This window comes from Miniopterus natalensis, chromosome 1 (genome assembly GCF_054644295.1).
Source record: "Miniopterus natalensis isolate mMinNat1 chromosome 1, mMinNat1.hap1, whole genome shotgun sequence".
Lineage (NCBI taxonomy): Eukaryota > Metazoa > Chordata > Mammalia > Chiroptera > Miniopteridae > Miniopterus > Miniopterus natalensis.
The window spans coordinates 144,831,100-144,850,722 of NC_142081.1; the positions used below are offsets into that span (position 1 = coordinate 144,831,100).

The 19,623-nt window shown below is 33.7% G+C and overlaps 1 protein-coding gene across 1 annotated transcript in view; it reads left to right on the forward strand.

Moving 5' to 3' along the window:
- EIF4E (eukaryotic translation initiation factor 4E) overlaps positions 1 to 13,305 on the forward strand; it is a 33,261-nt gene extending 19,956 nt beyond the window's left edge. Inside the window, exons 3-7 of the mRNA XM_087826489.1 lie at positions 3,740 to 3,835; positions 7,366 to 7,429; positions 8,315 to 8,428; positions 9,619 to 9,758; positions 12,210 to 13,305. Of these exons, the coding sequence (XP_087682615.1) occupies positions 3,740 to 3,835; positions 7,366 to 7,429; positions 8,315 to 8,428; positions 9,619 to 9,758; positions 12,210 to 12,324 (529 nt within the window). The 3' untranslated portion in view covers positions 12,325 to 13,305. The remainder of the gene's footprint in view (positions 1 to 3,739; positions 3,836 to 7,365; positions 7,430 to 8,314; positions 8,429 to 9,618; positions 9,759 to 12,209) is intronic.
- Positions 13,306 to 19,623: the final 6,318 nt, after the last annotated feature.

The following is a 19,623-nucleotide window of genomic DNA, read 5'->3' on the forward strand; positions in this document are numbered from 1 at the left end:
TTTTTAAACTGACTGTGAATAGTATGTTTAGTTTTATTTCTTATTATTAGAAAATATACCTGAGAAAATGTAAAATTATATATTCATTTTTCATTATATGTTAATTTTTTTGTGAAAAAAATATTATCCAAAATAAAATATAGTGGAAAGAATGGCATTTTTGCATTCTTGTAAATCTTTTCAAGTGCCTGACTTAGAAGTTAGCTAGATTTTCATACCTGCTTCTGTGTATTCAGGCTGTGGAGAGGAATTGTTTCAAAGAAAGTATTAAAAAATATGACCTCATACAGGTATGTGGTTGCAAAAGGGAGAAGAATTTTAATAACCTTTTAAAATGATTATGAATATTCTCCTTTGATACTAGATTTCTTATAGACTAGTTGTAATGTGGAATCTGAAGCCATATCCAAGAACTTTTCATATTTTATTACATTAAAATCCATTGGTCTATCTTGTATTTGGAATGGATTTTTTTACCCATACATGATTTTGCAGCACACTTGTCATTTGGAAAATACTGATTTTAATGAGTTACACAACCTCCCAGATATTGACACTTTTTATTATACAACATCAAAACAATAATTATTATTATTAATTAATATCACTAAATAATTAATATCACTACTAAATTCATCAGAAATGCCTTTACATTTTAGTAAGTTGTAAAGCTCACAGTGACACACACAAGCTTTCCAAAATTTTGATTTTCTTCTGAAAGCTCAAATTTTAACCAACAGGCTCACTCTGTTCATTTTTCAAGAAATAACCATGGTTTGTCAGCCATTCTTTCAAGTTAAAATGGTGTTTCATGAACAAAGTGGCTAGTTCACGTCACAATTCAGTTGCCTAAGAATTGTATTTCTGTATGCAGTAGATGTGTTTTTTGTACAGAATATGAGAAAAACGTACACAGATTGAAATTTAACTAAGCCAGTAATTTTTACTGCTTCATTGGTGGCATTCTTAACTGAAACTAACAGTGTTGTTGCTGTGAGTTGGTGATAATAAGATACAGTGTCTACTAATACAATTTGGTGCCACTGTATTATTCTTGCTAAGACACCAGCTGATTTACTACCATTGCTTTTGCACTATTAATGCAAATGTCAACACAATGAAAAATAAAATAATGTCTTCACATTGTTATGAAAATGCCTTTTACTCATCAGTGCTCGTTAAAGAGCCTTGGAGTCCCCCAGGAGCCTGCAAAGCACACTTTTAGAACTGCTGATTTCAAGATTCCTTGTTTATAGGTACTGAAGATTTTTCCAAATTTTCCAAAATTAGGAACATTTTTGTATAAACATTTTTGCCTAGTGACCAGTTATTTTGTTAGGATAAATCTTTATATGTTTAATGGATGAATGGAGTGTAAAAAAAAAAGACGGAAGTAATTTTATTATTGTTTTTTAAATTGAGGTGTAATTGACATAACATTAGTATATCAGTTTCAGGTAACACACTATGATGATATTTTGTATATATTGGTACAAAATACACAGTTTTGTATATATTTGGTATTTTGTATATATTGTGAAATGATCACAACAATAAGTCTAGCTAGCATCTGTCACCATATATAGTCACAAGTTTTTTTTCTTGTGATAGAAACTTACAGGATCTACTCTCCTAGCAACTTAAATATGTAATACAATATTATTAACTATCGTCACCATGCTGTATATTACATCTCCATGATTTATTTTATAACTGCAATTTTCTACCTTTTAAACCCCTTCACCCATCCTCCCCCCCCCAAAAAAAAACACATTAATCTGTTCTCTGCATCTATGAGGTTTTTTTAAGACTCCATATATAAGTGAGATTGTATGGTATTTGTCTTTCTCTGCCTGACTTAATTCACTTAGTATAATACCCTTAGGTCTATCTATGTTGTTATAAGTGGCAACATTTCCTTATTCATTTTATGGCTGAATAATATTTGTGTGTGTGTGTATACATATCATATTTTCTTTATCCATTTATCTATTGATGGATATTAGATTGTTTTCATGTCGTGGCTATTGTAAATAATGCTGCAATGAACATGGTACAGATATCGTTCTGAGTTAGTATTTAATTTTTTAAAATCCCCAGAAGTGGAATTGCTGGATCATATGGTAGTTCTACTTTTATGTATTTATTTATTTTTTAAAATATATCTTTATTGATTTCAGAGAGAGGAAGGGAGAGGGAGAGAGAGAGAAACATCAATGATGAGTCATTGATCGGCTGCCTCCTGCACGCCTCCAGCTGGGGATGGAGCCCAAAACCCAGGCATGTTCCCTTACCAGGAATCAAACCTCAATCTCCTGGATCCTATGTCGATGCTTAACCACTGAGCCACACCCGGCCAGGCAGTTCTACTTCTAATATTTGAGGAAAGATTAAATTATTTTTAGAAATCCAGAGTACAGTACTCAAACTTGTGATTTTCTGCCTTTGCTTTTTGTGTTTTTGATAGTGGGTTGGCAAATACAAATTATCAAGTTGATGATAAAATGTATCTCTCTTATGTCTGAGATTATCAGGCATTAGTCATAGAGTTAATGAAATACGTCCGTCCATTTGGAAGCCCTGTCTTCTTCACACAACATATTTATCAATGAGAAAATGAGATTTCTCTTTGAGTTACATTTGGTATAGTAATTCAGTGAATATAATTCCAAAGGTGAATTTTCTTGGGATGATAACATTTAAGTGTAACGTTTATGTAACATGAGTTTTATCTTCAAAGTATTAGAGTAAAACCTTTTTTAACTGAAGTATAAATAGATACGTATATAGAAGCTGTTACACATTATTGCAGAACGTATCTGTGGTAGCATTACTCAGTAAATCCCTTTATTTTCCCATTTGTGTGTTTTAGTAAACAGTCACATTTAATAATTTTCCCTCTTGCTAGCACTCCCATTTCTTCCTCTTAGCTTTTGCTGTTTTGTTTCTCTGAAAACTCTGCTTTCCTGTTTCCTGATTTCCTTTCAGGTTAAGTGCTTCTGCTCTGTTTTTCTTAAGTAACTATTCTTGATTATCATAGCACTTAGCATACTGTAATACTCTACTAAATTTCTGTGAATTACCCTGAGGGATGAGCCTCAGTGGGTCTCTGTGTCATCAGAAAATCTGCTGTGTATTAGGCACAAAATACATACCTTTTAAATGGAAAAAAGGGAGAAAGAGAAAGCTACTCATCATTGCTACTGTAATAACTACCATTTAAAATTATCTATTTATTTTTAGTTTTGGTTAAATATACATAACATAAAACTTAACCATCTTTTAAATGTACAGTTCAGTAGTTTAAGTGCATCCATGTTGTACAACTAGTCTACGGAACTCTTCATTTTTTCAAAACTAAAACTCTACCCCATTAAGCAACAGTCCCCCGTTTTCCTTCCCTTTGGCCCCTGGCAACCACCATTCTTTCTGTCTCTGTGAGTTTGACTACTCTAGGTATCTCATATAAATAAGAATCATACAGTATTTGTGTTTTTTGACTGTCTTTATTTCACTTAGCCTAGTTTCCTCATGGTTTATCCATGTTGTAGCAAGTGTCAGAATATCTTTACTTTTTAAGGCTGATTAATATTGCATTGTATGTTTTTACCACATTTTGTTTGTTATTAATATATCAGTGGACACTTGTATTGCTTCCCCTTTTCTGTTATTGTGAATAATGCTGCAGTGAACATGGATGTAAAACTGCCATTTTTTGACACTGACTTTTTATTTTTAGATGGGCACTCTGGTTTTTTAAAAATGATAAAAGCAAAACTTGGCAAGCAAACCTTCGGCTGATCTCTGAGTTTGATACTGTTGAAGACTTTTGGGCGTAAGTAACTCATTCATTTTAGGATGTTTGTTTCATTAGTATGTAATTTTTCATTTTAAGCCACATTTACAAAATGAAGGTTAAAATGAAAAGTTAATAAATATGCATCTGTAGAACTACCTTTTTGTTGGTCTATCTCCTCACAACTATTTGAATTGGTGCCTAATCCTCATCAGTTTCAGAAAGCTTCAGTCTTGTCATTTTTAGCCCTGCATGTTGTCTATTCCTTGTCCTGAGAGATCCTTTGCTTTATTACCCCTAGAACTTTTGACAAAATGTTGGAACTTTTCCCCTTTCTTGGTTGCCTGGATACATTTGCCCCATACTTTGGTATTCCAGTGCTTTGTTAGATCTTCATTTCTGCAGATTATTTTCAGTGTAACATCTGGGATTTCTTGCTATAAGAATTTTGAGGCCCTGGCCAGGTAGTTCAGTTGGTTAGAACATTGTTCCCATATGCCAAGGCTGCAGATTAAATTCCCAGCCAGGGCAAATACAAGCAGCAACCAATGAATGCATAAATATGTGGAACAATAAATCAATCTCTTCCCCCTGCATCCTCTCTAAAAATCAATCAATCAGTCAATAAAAAGAATTTTGAGATTTCAAAGACCGAAGTGGTCAACATTCAGTGTTTGTCAAACAATGACATCTGTGAAGATTATTTATAAATTTCATTATACTTTGTAATCACCTTCAAAAATAGTTAAAACTTTTTCTTGAGATTTTGTTTCAGATGTAGCAAAAAGTTAAGATTGGGTTCATAAACCTGTGCATGACTTCAAAATAAAATATAAAGTTTTTTTCAAGAAGGTTTGGAATATTCTGTGAGAACAAAATTAATTTAGTATGTCATACTTGAAAAATGTATATGGAGAAAATATTTGAGAACATGAAAAATAAAAATTGTTAAAAACATTTTTAAGAGCTGTAAATTACCTAGCAATTATCTAAAATATTCTAATTTGTAAATCTAGTGTATTTTTGGATCATATATACTGAATAATTGATACTACTCTTGTTTTTTAATGTAACTCTTGTGTTTTAATTCTCCCCGCACAAAAGAATAGATTATGGTGAGCAAGTTTATTATGTATACTTCCTCCAGGGCAGAAACTGTATTCTTCTGTATATTTTTAGTGCTTTGCCCATCATAGGCATTCAGTATGCATTTGAGTCACTGAAGAAAACAAAGCATTGAATAATTAGAGAAAATTATAAATTGTGAGCTAGCCACTCTGAGTGCTCACTTTTTATTGAAAGCATTGTGTGTGTTTTTTAAGTAATAGAACTACATTTAAGCCCCAGTAATTCATGTATCTAGGTGTCTAGTTTAACTGAGGTTATTTTGTTTTACCCTTTGTCAAAACATCATGTTTTTCTTCTCTGATTGTATTTATTCAAGACTGCTCCAGTCTACTGAGGAGGAGCAAGAGTCTTGAACAGTTTCTCCCACTGAATCAGATTTGAATTTATCTAGTTTGTTTGGTTTTCACCATTATACATAATTGTGAACAGATTCGAACATGGCCCCACACTTTAGTTATGTGTAATGATCGGTTGTCTCCTGTACGTGCCCAATTGGGGATCAAACCTGCAACCTGGGTAAGTGCCCTGACTGGGAATCAAATCTATCACCTTTCAGTGCATGGGATGACTCTCCAACCTACTGAGCCACACTAGCCAGGGCTGCATAGGAGAGTTTGTTTGTTTTAAAGGAAAGCTCTTTTCTTTTTTAATATATCTTTATGGATTTCAGAGAGAGGAAGGGAAAGGGAGAGAGAGATAGAAACATCAGTGATGAGAGTTGTTGATTGGCTGCCTCCTGCACGTCCCCTACTGGGGATTGAGTCCACAGCCTGGGCGTGTGCCCTGACCGGGAATTGAACCGCCATTTCCTGGATCATAGGTCAATGCTCAGCTGCTGAGCCATGCCTGGCCGGGCCATAGTAGATTTTTATACCATAATTTAGAGATATGAAGGAACCTTTCAGTTTTCTTTCTTTTTTTTTTTTTTTAAATATATCTTTATTGATTTCAGAGAGAGGAAAGGAGAGGGAGAGAGAGAGATAGAAACATCAATGATGATCGAGCCTGCAACTCAGGCATGTGCCCCGACCGGGAATCGAACCCCAATCACCTGGATCCTAGGTCAATGCTCAACTGCTGAACCACTCCCGACTGGGCTCAGTTTTCTATAAATACCTAAGTCACTTCTTAATTTCTTTCTTTTTTCTAGCAAATTTAGTGGTAAATAACCATTGAGTCCTTTCGGATTTATCTAATCTGTCTATAGTGTTAGGATTCTGTTTAAATATCCATTATGAGTTCTCATTATAAACTTGTTACTAAGGGACCTTAGGGCACCATGGAGGGGAAAGGATACCTGTTCTACCTTGAATGCCATTAGAGGCCACTGCCACACTATTAATTTTATAAAAATGGTGGAGGCTAATTTTATAGTAAACTATTAGTATCCAGGCCTCTTTTATTGTCTAATGAAGCTATCAGTGATAACTTAGTTCGGGAAGAGTGATCATTAGGTACAATGACTCAAGAAACCTTACTTGGTCTTACACTGTTTCACCCGAATTGTGTTTACATGTTGTCCTGTGGAATGTGATTTGAAGGATGCCAGACTCTTTCTGAAAACTGTGCTTGAAATATTCCTAGACTGAGTTAAAATAGCACCAAGAGAATCTAAGGATGAATTACATCATCTGTGGTCTATTGACATAGTAAGGTCATGATTTCTGCATCTTATATTGGAGACTGGCAAACCATTTTTATTTTGTTGCCAATTTTATAACAGTTTTGCTGTAAAAGACTTTAGGAGATCAAATGATTTAGCCTTCTGCCATCAACCTAGTGTATATCTAAGTCATTGAAATGTTATTCTGTTACATTGTTATTTGGGGAATAGTTTAAAAATACAGATTACAGGGTTCCACCCACCATTATTAAGGGGTTAAAATCCAAAGGAGCAGTGCCTGGAACTGGTGTTTTTGTTTGTTTGTGTTTTAAAGCTCTCCAAATGGTTATTATGCTGACTGACCAGTAACAGTCTGTGGTGTTTGGGAACCATTGGTCTGTTCTCTTGGATACCTACAAGGATGATAATGTTGGCTTCAGTCATATAATGCTGATGGTCAAGAAGTTCATCTTGCTTTCTCATGATTTGTCCTTTTGTGTGTTTAAAACTGCTCAGCCTCAAATTTTTTCATTTACTTAAAGCCACCTCATACCTCTATTCTCAGTTTCTTATATATACATATGTATGCACTAAGTTAACTAATACATCAAAATATATTTTTGTCAGAATAAAATTTATTAAAAATATTTCCTTAAATCATCAGACATTGATTCTTGAACTGACCATTTTTAAGATCTCTTTGGCCCATTTCAGAAATTGAATGTATATAAAAACAAGTCAGCATAAACTTTCATGTTCATATTTTCTAAAAGTTATGTAAGTACCTACACTCTGCATTACTATTCTGTGTTTATAATTGTCCTTTTCTTTTACCTAGTCTGTACAACCACATCCAGTTGTCTAGTAATTTAATGCCTGGCTGTGACTACTCACTCTTTAAGGTATGCTTCATTGGTGATTTCATATATATATTATAAGACTGGACCATTTAGGTATTCATTAAGAAACCTTGCCACAAAACTTAGGAATGGGAAATGCTCTGAAGGCTGGAGAAAAATTAAATAGCTTTGCAGGCATAAATATATTTTTCCCTGTTTTAGTATAAATAATTGAAATTAAGTGAAAGTCTTCTTACTTTGTGGGCACATACTGTGATTGATTTCAAAGAGCGTTTTGATCATCCAACCCAGTCTCTTTATATATTTGAGTAGACTGAAGTCCAGAGTTTGTCAGGAATTCTTCCCCGCCACCCCCCATCATAGTTTACATTCAGTATTATCCTGTATTAGTTTCAGGTGTACAGGAGTGGTTATATTCCCCCACCTGAACCCCCTCAACCTTTCAAGTACCCACCTGGCACTGTACATAATTATTACAATATCAGCTACATTTCCCATGGTGTACTTTATATCCCCACGTGTCTGGATTTCTTTACATGGCGTATGTGGGTCCTGAGATATTTATAAATGGGTTTTATTAGGTTAGTAGGAGATAGGGCATTCATTAATTCTCTGAAATTATGTAAGTTGTGCATAAATTTTACATATATTTTCTAGATATAGAAATACATCTAACTTTGAGAAGCTACATTACTCAGAATGTTTTAGAACCTCCAAGTTAAATGAAACCCAAAGTTTGATAGCCTAAGTCAGGACTCGAATTCTGCAGTCGCATGCCTCTGGCTTTAAGTCCTGTATGCTTTTATTCTACTACATCAATAACAGTGAGAATGAAGTGAAAAGTTGACAGGGTATTGCTTGATGTTTCTAGTGATGATCTCTTAAAGTAACAATATTGTTTAATATTGTTTTTTTCTAACATTACAGGATGGTATTAAGCCTATGTGGGAAGATGAGAAAAACAAACGAGGAGGACGATGGCTAATTACATTGAACAAACAGCAGAGACGAAGTGACCTCGATCGCTTTTGGCTAGAGACAGTAAGGTTTTAGAATTATAAAACAGTTTTGGAATACTAAAACTAATTTACATTACATTTGACATCAGTTACTTAATCAAAGAGGAGGTAAGAATGCCCACTGTAGAAAATCTAAGCCAGCAATTAATTTTGTTCTGTCATCTGAGTTTTGAATATTTTACATACTAGTACAGCAAAAACCCCCTACTACATTACAAATTAGATACAAAGTGATTGACAAGTGACTCTGATCTTCCTCAACAAGCTCATTCTAATCATTACATTGACTTCAAAATTATAGAACCTCACATTTTGTATAAGTCTTTGCAACCCTCTTAGAGTATTGTTTTTGTACTAAACTTTGTAGATCAATGAAGCAAACTATAAGGTTGTAGCTTGATCATTCAGCTTGTTTGTTGTGATATAATCTGGAACTTTTGGCCTCATATATATTAAATATGAGATAATAGGCATTTTCTACAGTTAGAGGCTCTAAACCCCAAACTATTAGGAGCAGGAATCATAGTCTCTTTTGTATCCCTAGCACTTGGCACAGAGTCTGTTTTATAGTCAGCACTTAAGTGAAGCAATTAATACATACTTGAGTGACTGATTTTTTTTTTTTTTTTTTTTTAAGAAGAGACTTAATTTTGCTTTTGGGAGAGATTATCAATAAATACCATTTTAAAGTTCTACGTTAAAAAGTTGTTTCAGTTTTGCAGGATGACAAAAATTCTAGTAATAGATGGTGGTAATGGTTGCACCGTGTTGTGAGTATACTTAATGCCACTGAACTGTACACTTAAAAATGGTTAAAATGGTAAGATTTATGTTATGTATGTTTATTGCAATTAAAGATTAGAAGGTATTCATGAAAAATAGCAAGAAGGAGAGGTAATTAATTACTAAGCAGCAGCAGAGCAAATGAATATTAATAAAATAATTCAACATTTATATGGGTCCTGACATGATTTGCCCAATTTGCTGAGGAAGTTAAAATAACTCTTCATGTTCTTGATAGTAACCAAAGAAACAAAGGAGCAAGTGAAATTTTTTAAAGGACAAAGAACTAGATACATAAATATAATGTAGACGTTCAGAAAGCCAACTTGATTTAAACCTATTTCTTAGTTTTATGTATATACACATTTGCATTTGAATAAGCTGCTTATAATCTATCGGATGTAATTAGGATTGGGTTTTGTTTTTAAGCTGCTGTGCCTTATTGGAGAATCTTTTGATGACTACAGTGATGATGTATGTGGAGCTGTTGTTAATGTTAGAGCTAAAGGTGATAAGATAGCAATATGGACTACTGAATGTGAAAACAGAGAAGCTGTTACACATATAGGGTAAGTTTTGTTCCTTGTGTATTTCTTTTAAAATATTAAGATAACCAAAAGCAGAGTACTTTTATTTGTAGCTTTAGAAATACTTGGATTTGAAGATCATTATTTTCCTTGCATTGTTTTCATGAACACTTTTGTCTATTTTGTCATGTAGCATATTATTTTATCAAATGAGAAAATAAGTCCTTTTCTGCTTTAAAATTGTAGTGCTAAGTGTGTAATCCTCATAATGCAGTGAGTATTGGTGAATATTATACATGTGTTTTGTGCCTGTGTGTACAATGTACATAAAGTTTTAATTGAAGTTTAAGTGACACTATCTTGGTTTTGTCCATATTTAAAACCCACATGTCTAAGCTTTAAACTTTTTTTTGGGTAAATATTATTCTTTGCAAAAATTGCCTTTTTTTTCTTCTCTCTCCAAACATCAGTCAGTGTTAACTAGGGTTTTCTTCTTACTACATTTAAATTAGTAAGATTTGATTTTAAATTTTGTGTTAAAATTAAGTATTGGTCATAGGTCATAAAATGTTTGCTTTGCCCTTTGTGATTTTTCAAACATCAATTCTCCTATGAATCTTTTTTTTTTTTTTAATTTATCTTTATTGATTTAAGAGAGAGGAAGGGAGAAAGAGATAGAAACATCAATGATGAGAGAGAGTCATTGATCGGCTGCCTCTTGCACGCCCCCAACTGGGGATCAAGCCCGCAACCCGGGCATGTGCCCTGACCGGGAATCAAATCATGACCTCCTGGATCATAGGTTGATGCTCAACTGCTGAGCCATGCCCAGCTGGGGTCCTATGAATTATTTCTGAATTCAAAGGTAAGAGCATGTTCCAGGTCTCATTCTGTAGGTTTCTATAAGAGAGGAGATGGTTGTTGATTTGCCATCATATTTCTCATTTTTCTGTCAGCATCAAAACTTAATGCAGAAGTTTATATTTCTTTGAAAACAAGTTAAAGAAATTACGTGAATTTTGTTCCTCAGAAAATTTTATTTGTGTCAAAAGTTTTGAAATCTTTATAAAACATTTGACTTCCAAGGACAGATTTTTTTTTTTTCTTTTTCTTTTATGTCTTTCCAAGTTGTGTGGCTCAGTGCCCTTGCTTTCTGGCTTTTTTTAAATGATTTAGTATAATTGAAAGGACTACATTGTGTCATAATGTAAATTTGATAATGTTATAATTTTAGTTATCATAAAATTGTTATTAGATGCCTTCATCGAGGGAAAGTATTGAAATCTTCTTGATGATGGAGTATAAGTAAAACTGTCTTAGTGTCATATTGGAGCATTTAGCTGCATGAAAATGTATATCCGTTTATTTTTATTTAATTTTGGTGCTTAATTTTGAAATTTTAGTATTTTTTTCTTAGAATTAACATCCAGTTTCCTTGTCAGTCTTATCTTTCATATTCCTTATTAGTTGTAGCCACACAGCCTTATTTTTGTTGCTCAGGCTTCAAGATGTGCTTCATTCTCTTGGTATTGTACTTTTGACCTCATGACTTTTAAAAGGGAGATTTCTGTAATTTCACAAATGAGATTAGCTCCTTATTAGTATCACAGCTCTGACCGACACTTACCCTCTTTGGCACTTAACACATTTTGTTCTTAAAATAGTGTCATTTCTTACTTGAGTTAGGTTGTAGAGTTAGTATATATCCTATATAAGGCAGAAATCATGTATGTTCTAAATTGTCCAGAAAGTATCATAAATTGCCTTCAAAGTGTTTACTTTTTGTGTGTGCAGTTGTGTAAATAAGTATGGTAAATGTAATTGTGCACTTATATACACTATTTACTAATCTTTATATGTAAAATATAATTGTAGCATTTTATTTATTTTTAATATATCTTTATTAATTTTGGAGAGAGGGAGAGAGAGATAGAAACATCAATGATGAGAGAGTCATTGATCAGCTGCCTCCTGCATGCCCTCTACTGGGGATCGAGCCAGCAGCCTGGGCATGTGCCCTCCCTGGGAATCAAACTGTGATCTCCTGGATCCTAGGTCGATGTTCAACCACTGAGCCATGCCTAGGTCGGATAATTGTAGCATTTTAGACCAGAGAATTAAATAGACTTGTTCATGTAATTGATTTTATTTTTTAATTTTAATTATAATGTGTTACAGCTCCATCATGTATATTTGTGATTGTTTGTAAATAATCAAATACTATAAAGACAGTGCCCAAGGACTGTCCCTGCTTTGCTTATTACTGATTTATTAATAATTATCACAGTACCTGATACACAGTAGACTGTTAAATATTGGTTAAACATATTAACCAAAAACAAAGAATAAATTTTGCTAAAAGGAAAAGGGTATGTGATTTCCTTTTTCACTCTCTAGCCTAGGTATTTTTCTTTTAGCATAAAGAATGATAATACTGAATTTGGTGTGTATATGAATAAAAATTAATGGCCACTATTCTTCTTTTTCTTCTAGGAGGGTATACAAGGAAAGGTTAGGACTTCCTCCAAAGATAGTGATTGGTTATCAGTCCCATGCAGACACAGCTACTAAGAGCGGCTCCACCACTAAAAATAGGTTTGTTGTTTAAGAAGACACCTTCTGAGTATTCTCATAGGAGACTGCGTCAAGCAATCGAGATTTGGGAGCTGAACCAAAGCCTCTTCAAAAGCAGAGTGGACTGCATTTAAATTTGATTTCCATCTAAATGTTGCAAAGATATAAGAGAAGTCTCATTCGCCTTTGTCTTGTACTTCTGTGTTCATCCTTTTTTTTTTCTTTTTTTTTTTCTCCCTAGAGTGTCCACTTACCCAATCAAAGAATGACAGTACACATCATCCCCAGGATCCATAAATGTGTTTCTGGCCCATTCTGTAATAGCTAGAAGAAATACTATTACAAACACATTTTACCCATCCACAATATTAAAAAAAAACTTGCATTTCTATACCTTACAGGAAAAGAATTCTGTTTATGTTCCATTGTATGCAGGAGCATATTTTGCTGGTTTGAAAGAGTATGATGCATACAGTTTTCTAGCAATTTTCTTTGTTTCTTTTTACAGCATTGTCTTTGCTGTACTCTTGCTGGTGGCTGCTAGATTTTAATTTATTTGTTTCCCTACTTGATGACATTAGTGATTCTGATTTCACTTTTTCATTTGTTTTGCTTTTGTTTTTTTTTCCTCATGTAATATTGGTGAAGGATCCAGGAATATGACACAAAGGTGGAATAAACATTAATTTTGGGCATTCTTTGGTAATTTTTTGGTTTTTTTGTAACTACAAAGCTTTGCTACAAATTTATGCATTTCATTCAAATCAGTGATCTATGTTTGTGTGATTTCCTAAACATAATTGTGGATTATAAAAAATGTAACATCATAATTACATTCCTAATTAGAATTAGTATGTCTGTTTTTGTATCTTTATGCTGTATTTTAACACTTTGTATTACTTAGGTTATTTTCTTTGGTTAAAAAATGGCTCAAGTAGAAAAGCAGTCCCATTCATATTAAGACAGTGTACAAAACTGTAAATAAAATGTGTACAGTGAATTGTCTTTTAGACAACTAGATTTGTCCTTTTATTTCTTCATCTCTATAGAAGGAATTTGTACTTCTTAGTGCAAGCCAGTCTCTATTGTGTCTTGTAGTGTCTTTCACGTGAACAGCGTAAGTTTGGAGCACTAGTTTGATTATTATGCTTATTACAATTTTTAACAAATTGAATAGGTAGCATATAATATGGAATTAAATCGATATGACTATCTTTGTTTTTTATAAAGTAAGGCACAGTCCCTCAGTCTTAGGTAAATTATATACTCTTAATATGTTATAACTCTTGAGAATTGTGATCTTGGTGCATCACTATTTGATTGGTAGGGATAATAGTTGTAAAACTTGGTTGTTGAATTGAGATGTTCTTTTGTAAGTGTCAAAATGGTAGCACTGGGAAAAAGTACAGGTGGTGGGGGCATATGCATTAAGAATTTTGTTAGTGTTGCTGTCTAAATAGAATGGAATAAGACATTTATATTGGTAAATTGGTGTAGTATGGTTTTACGTAAACTTGAAAACTTGATCTGTTCTTCGTAGGCATCATTTTAAAACAAATTTGAAGAACGTATATGTTTCAGATTCCGTAGAATGAAATATGGCTATCGTAGATAAAAGTGTAAGCCGAACTGTAGGTAGAATGAAAATCATTAGTTGAGAAGAAAATTTATTTTTAAATCAAAATAGAAAAGCTTGATAAAAATCCTATGTAAAATAAACATGAAATTAATAGTATTGATTTCATTGAAGAATTTTAAAGCAGTTTACAGTGTACCACAGGCTACCATCTGAGTCCTCTTGATACCACAAACAACTCTTGTTCAGTGTTCTAGAAATACTCTTTGTTTATAATCTCAATTTATTGTACCTAATATCTGCTGCTTAATCTTGAGTGATTGGTTAAAGTGATTTATTGTCTGTTGATATGTGTAGTTGTGAGCACTTCAAGAGCTTGCTTAAAAGTGATGGTGGTGTGTCAGTGGGTGGGATTGGAGTTAGTATTTATTAAATATGAATGCTCTGTTTCCTTAATTCTAAGATGCAGTCCATTTTAAGAAGCATCTGCTTTCAGGGGTGGAGGAAGAATAATGCATTTAATGTACATGGTTCTAAATTTTAAAAACCCTGACTTAAGAGTACTTGATTATCCTATCATTGCTATTTGAGAATCACAATCAGTTTTATTTTAACTATTTTATCCCCAGTGGGGAAGAATGAAAAACTATCTGAGTCACTTTTGCAAATGCCACTTAAAGTATTACAGTGATGTGCAACTTTTAATAACTTCATTAACATCTTTTCTAAATATAAAATTTGAATCTACATGATTTTCTAACCTTTCCCTCCCTATCCAATAGGACATTATAAATGAATATATTTTCATAATAGAGAAATAATCTTTAACAGATGAATAGTAAGGAATTCATTGTAGGGATGTGATATATTTAACCAGCTTAATTGTTAATCCAAATTCTACAGAAGGATTTAAGGCATACTATGTAAGAATTAAATAATTACAATATTTATATAGTACTATCTGCCAGGCAGTGTCCCAAGCACTTTACATGAACTTTAACCTATATAATAATCCTTTACTATAGCTGCTATTATACCCATTTTACAGATGAAACAGGACCATATAGGATTTAACTTACTCTACTGCTTGTAAATTGCAAAGTATAGATTTGAGTCTGGAAATTTGGTTCCAGAGACCCTATAAATCACATTATACTCTCAGCAGTGTAGATTCTAATAGGCAATAGTAAATCGCACCCAATTGTACTCAGTTTATAGGCCAGGTGTATACACATTTCAACTTCCTTTGGTAATGAAATTTACAATAGATGGAGAATCTCCCTGGCTTACTCTTAGCAATCAGCTAATCATTTGGGGAAATTTTGAGAACATGGTGACAGGTACAGGGGTTTATAGGTTCAGTGAATGTCTTTATATAGTTTTACTTATCTATATCCTGTTCTAAGATAAATGGCAAAATAAAGCAAATTTTTCAGGTTGATAGCAATTGAGATTCTTAAATGCTAAAGTTTGCATTTAAAAAGGATAATTTTAACTTTGTTTCAAAATTAAGTTAATGACAAGTCTGCAACTTTTTATCCCTAATTGTCATGAATTGTCTTCATTGTTGTGTAGGGGAAGAAAACAACTGAATTTTCTGAGTCAGACCCTCTATACAAATGCAAGGTTTTAAGTCAGATTGACATTAAAAAACAAACTATAGGTCAGTGCCATCCAGTGTGTCTGCACTAATATAGAAATTGAAAGTGTCTCGAAACTTATACAACAATTTGATATTGCTGTGATATTTAAGTATGTGATCATTTTTATAATAATTTTTTAAAAATATATTCTACAAAAGTATGGTTTTGACAGTGCGATTTGTTTGAGAAATAATACTCTTAGGTTGGTTTCCTCAGTAGTCAAAGCCAACTCATTTGCCCATTAATCCCTAAAGCAACTGGGTTTGTTATCTCTCCACTCATTTCCCTCACAACTAATGGATTTGGCGTTAAAACTTCAGTGCCAATCTGTAGCATCTTTCAATAATATTCTGTTGTATCCTGCTTACTGTGAATTGCAAAGTAGATGTTATGCTGCCTTCCTAGTACCATAAGTATTTTTAAACTTTAATATTCTTGTGACTTTCTTCCATTGCTGGAAGTAAAAATGAAATTGTAGGCATGCAATCACGTGACTGTCTTTTCCAATTTAGAGGAACCAATTTTCACATTTTAATTTTGCCCCCTTTACTTTAGAATTTATAATTCCTCATAGTTTTTGCACTTACCATGCACTTTTATGTTCCCACTTTTCCTTCAAAAATGTACTGAGTAACTATTTACTGTGCTCTAGGTGCTGAGCAGAAAACAAAATGGACTGGCCTCCGCTCTAAACTTTTAAAAGTGGACATATATTCAAAATAAGTCTCTCCATAAGGTTCTACAAATAGTTTTGTCATAGAAATAGAAGTTTTAGGGCTTGCCCTACTGCAGATTAGTAGTCTAGGAGTAAATATAAAATGAGGTTGGTTGCTCTGAAGACTCTGAAGACTCTTCTAATATTGAATCTAAACAGATCGTCACATTATAGGGGGACTCAGCCAAACCCTCACATGCGAATTACAGCTTTTGCGAGACTTAATTTCTACTTTATATTACTGAACTCCGTATGATTTTCCAACTAAAGTTATGTGGCTCTTTTTTGGTTATGTGATTGCACTTTTTAAAAATATCACCATTTCATTTAACATGCTTTTTGAGCTTGATGAAACATTTTAAATGTGATTGTGTCTGCATTGGTGTGACATTATAGGTAGCAATCATCTCTCTAGCCATCTTCCCAAAATACTGATTGTGTTTTTTTCTTTAATGTTTGACCAAACATAATATATGCTTATTTTATTTTCACTACAGAAGAGTAGAAGGTGAAAATTTCCTGTCTCCTTCAATCCTACTCTTCTTTTTCAAGGTACCACTCAGATTTCTTGTAAATGTCTATAAATTTTTTGTGCATACACCAGATACATGTGTGTGTGCGCATGTGTGTAACTTTGGGCACAATTTTGTTAGCATTGTTTTCTCATTTTTACATGTCATATCATAGCACATGTAGAACATCATTATTAATTAGTGATTCATTATATAAATTTATGCCTTATTGGATGACGGTCTTCCTCCCTCCCTTTCTCCCTCCCTTCCTGCCTTCCTTCCTTTTTTCCTTCCTTTTCACTTTTGCCCCAGCGTAAGTTGTAGTCTTATCTTCGTGCACCATACTTTTTTGGTACATATAAAGAAACCAGCAGTACTAAGTGTCACTTATTCTCTACCCCTTCCATACCCAGACCATTTTAATTCATATATGTGGATCATCATCAGTTTTATAATTGTGTTCTACAGTGCCAAGTTGCAAGTTTGTAATTTTGGTCCTTGTGATATTTTTTTGATTGGGTTTTAATTGCTTTATTTTTTTTTAATGAGCCACCATTGTTATAAATATGAGTAAAATTGTTTATTTGCTTAGATTGTGCTTTTCCCAAAGATAAGAATAAGCTAGTAATTACTTATTTAAATAAATTTAACTTTATTAAGAGTATTACAGATGTCTCCCCTTTTTAGCAATTCTATTTTAGGTCCCTTAACATTAAAAAAAACCTGAATCAAATACAGTGATATTGGACCTAGTTTGTTTTTAAGCCTTATAATGAATTTAACTTTACAATTTTTGAAATGAGAGCATTTTCCAGATAAATCTTTATATTATAACCAATTTACCTTTGTTTTTAAGGCTGGTATTCTCTTGCTTTATTTTTGTCTTCAGCCTTTGAGCTCCGTTTTGGGTGAGTGGTCTGTGTGATGCCTACCGTTTTGTTTTGGTGCAGGGTACTCTGTAGGTGTGGCATAAGGTTAGTCCCAGCTTGGCCCTGCTTTGCGTTGTCTCGTTATGTCACAGTGATAATGTATTACACAAACATTTGGGGCTTTAAATATTGCAGTGTCCTGCACTTCTCCAAGTATAAGGGATTTGTAATTGAGCCAGAATGATATTTAAGGGAATCGTAAGTTCTTATTTCACATACTTTTTCTGCTTTCAGGAAACAACTAGTTATTTACCTCCTCATGCATTTTTTAAAGTGCTGCTATTTATAAGAGTTCTTTCTTTAAATATTCGTATCTTTCATCTCTACCACTTTTAGGTTATCCTGTCACTTTATTTGTGACAGTGACTTCCAAATATCTGTCCTTAGTCATGACCTTCCTCTTATGCAGGGAGATCCATGTTTCTCCCTGCCTATTGGACCTCTGTGTCAGGGGTCAGCAAACTAGCTCATGGGCCATATTTGGCCTGCGTTTTGTTTATGGCCTCATGCCTTGCCTGGTATGACTCAATTGGTTGAAGTGTCATCCTGTGCACCAAAGGGTCTCAGGTTCAATTCCCAGGTTGCAGGTTCAATCCCCCGTCCGGGTGCATAGGGGAGGTAATCGATTGATATATCTGTCTCCCTCTCCCTCTCTAAAATCAATAAACACATTGTTGGGTGGGGATTAAAAACTATATGTATTGGAAAAAAGTACATTCTCACCCATTTGTTTACATATGTGAATGGCTGTTTTTGTGCTGCAATAGCAGAGTTGGCTAATTGTGACAGAGACTGGCCTACAGAGCCCAAGATATTTACTACCTGGCCCTTTGTAGAAAAAGTTTGCTGACCCTTACTCTAAATGTTTTGTAGTGGTGGTATTGACAAAAACCAAATATCTTACCCTTTTTCCATTTCCTTTTCACTTCCAGGAAACCCCATTTCCACCTCATGGCTTTATTGGTACAGTGAACTAAATGTGATTTGCATTATTATTTACTTCCTCTTACCTTCCACTTAGACCACTGCAATTTTTCCTGATTGTCCCTGTTACTGAGTTCTTATGCTGAACCCTCCCTAGTTTTTGCCCATGTTCTCAAATGCTCATTGTTTATCTAAGTTATCTTTTACTGCTCTTTAGAAAGCAGCCAAGATAACCAGGGTTCTCTCAAACTGGGAAATACTGGACCTTACATACTTATTATCAAAGTGATGGTGTTTTAGATTATAAAAATGATTGCAAAATGATTTCTGAATCATCCAACAAAGCTTGTTTCTTTGTAGGCCTGTCTTACTAATATATTTCCTGGGTTACCTAATTAGCATGTGGTATGTATTTATTTGTTCCTAGTTTGATTACAGAAAGCAAAAATATGAAGACAGGGAAGAAAATGTGAGAAAAGATTAAGCCAAAAGTAAGGGTAGTATGCATAATGCATTTCATAAAGCCCTTTCTAGTGACCAAATGAAAGGGGAAAGCAAGTATGATGCCAGTCATGCTTGGGCAACTGCCATTTGTGGGACACAGTTTTTGGTATAACCTAAAGGCCAAAGGAAGACAGTATCCAGTGATATTCCACAGTAAAATTAAAGGGGGGGGGAGGGGAAACACACAAAAAAACAGCCACCTGCTCCAGAAAAGCACAAACATGATTTTGAGTTAGACAAGCTGAGTTCAAGTTCTAGTTCTGCCACCTATTGGATGTGTAAACTGAGTCAAGTTAAAGTTATTGTATGCTGATGAAGTGATGCAAATTACAATTCTGTAAATGTTATTGGGTGGGGCGCCCAACCACTTCGAGATCTAAGTTTATAATCCAGCCCAATATATACAGCCTTGGAGTAATGTAATGGTTCTTAATTTTCAAGTTTTCTGTGGAATAAAGTTAGGTGTTATCCCCTCAGGTGGCTATGTATATCAAATTGTATGTACTTTTTGGGAATTCTGTTGCTCTGAA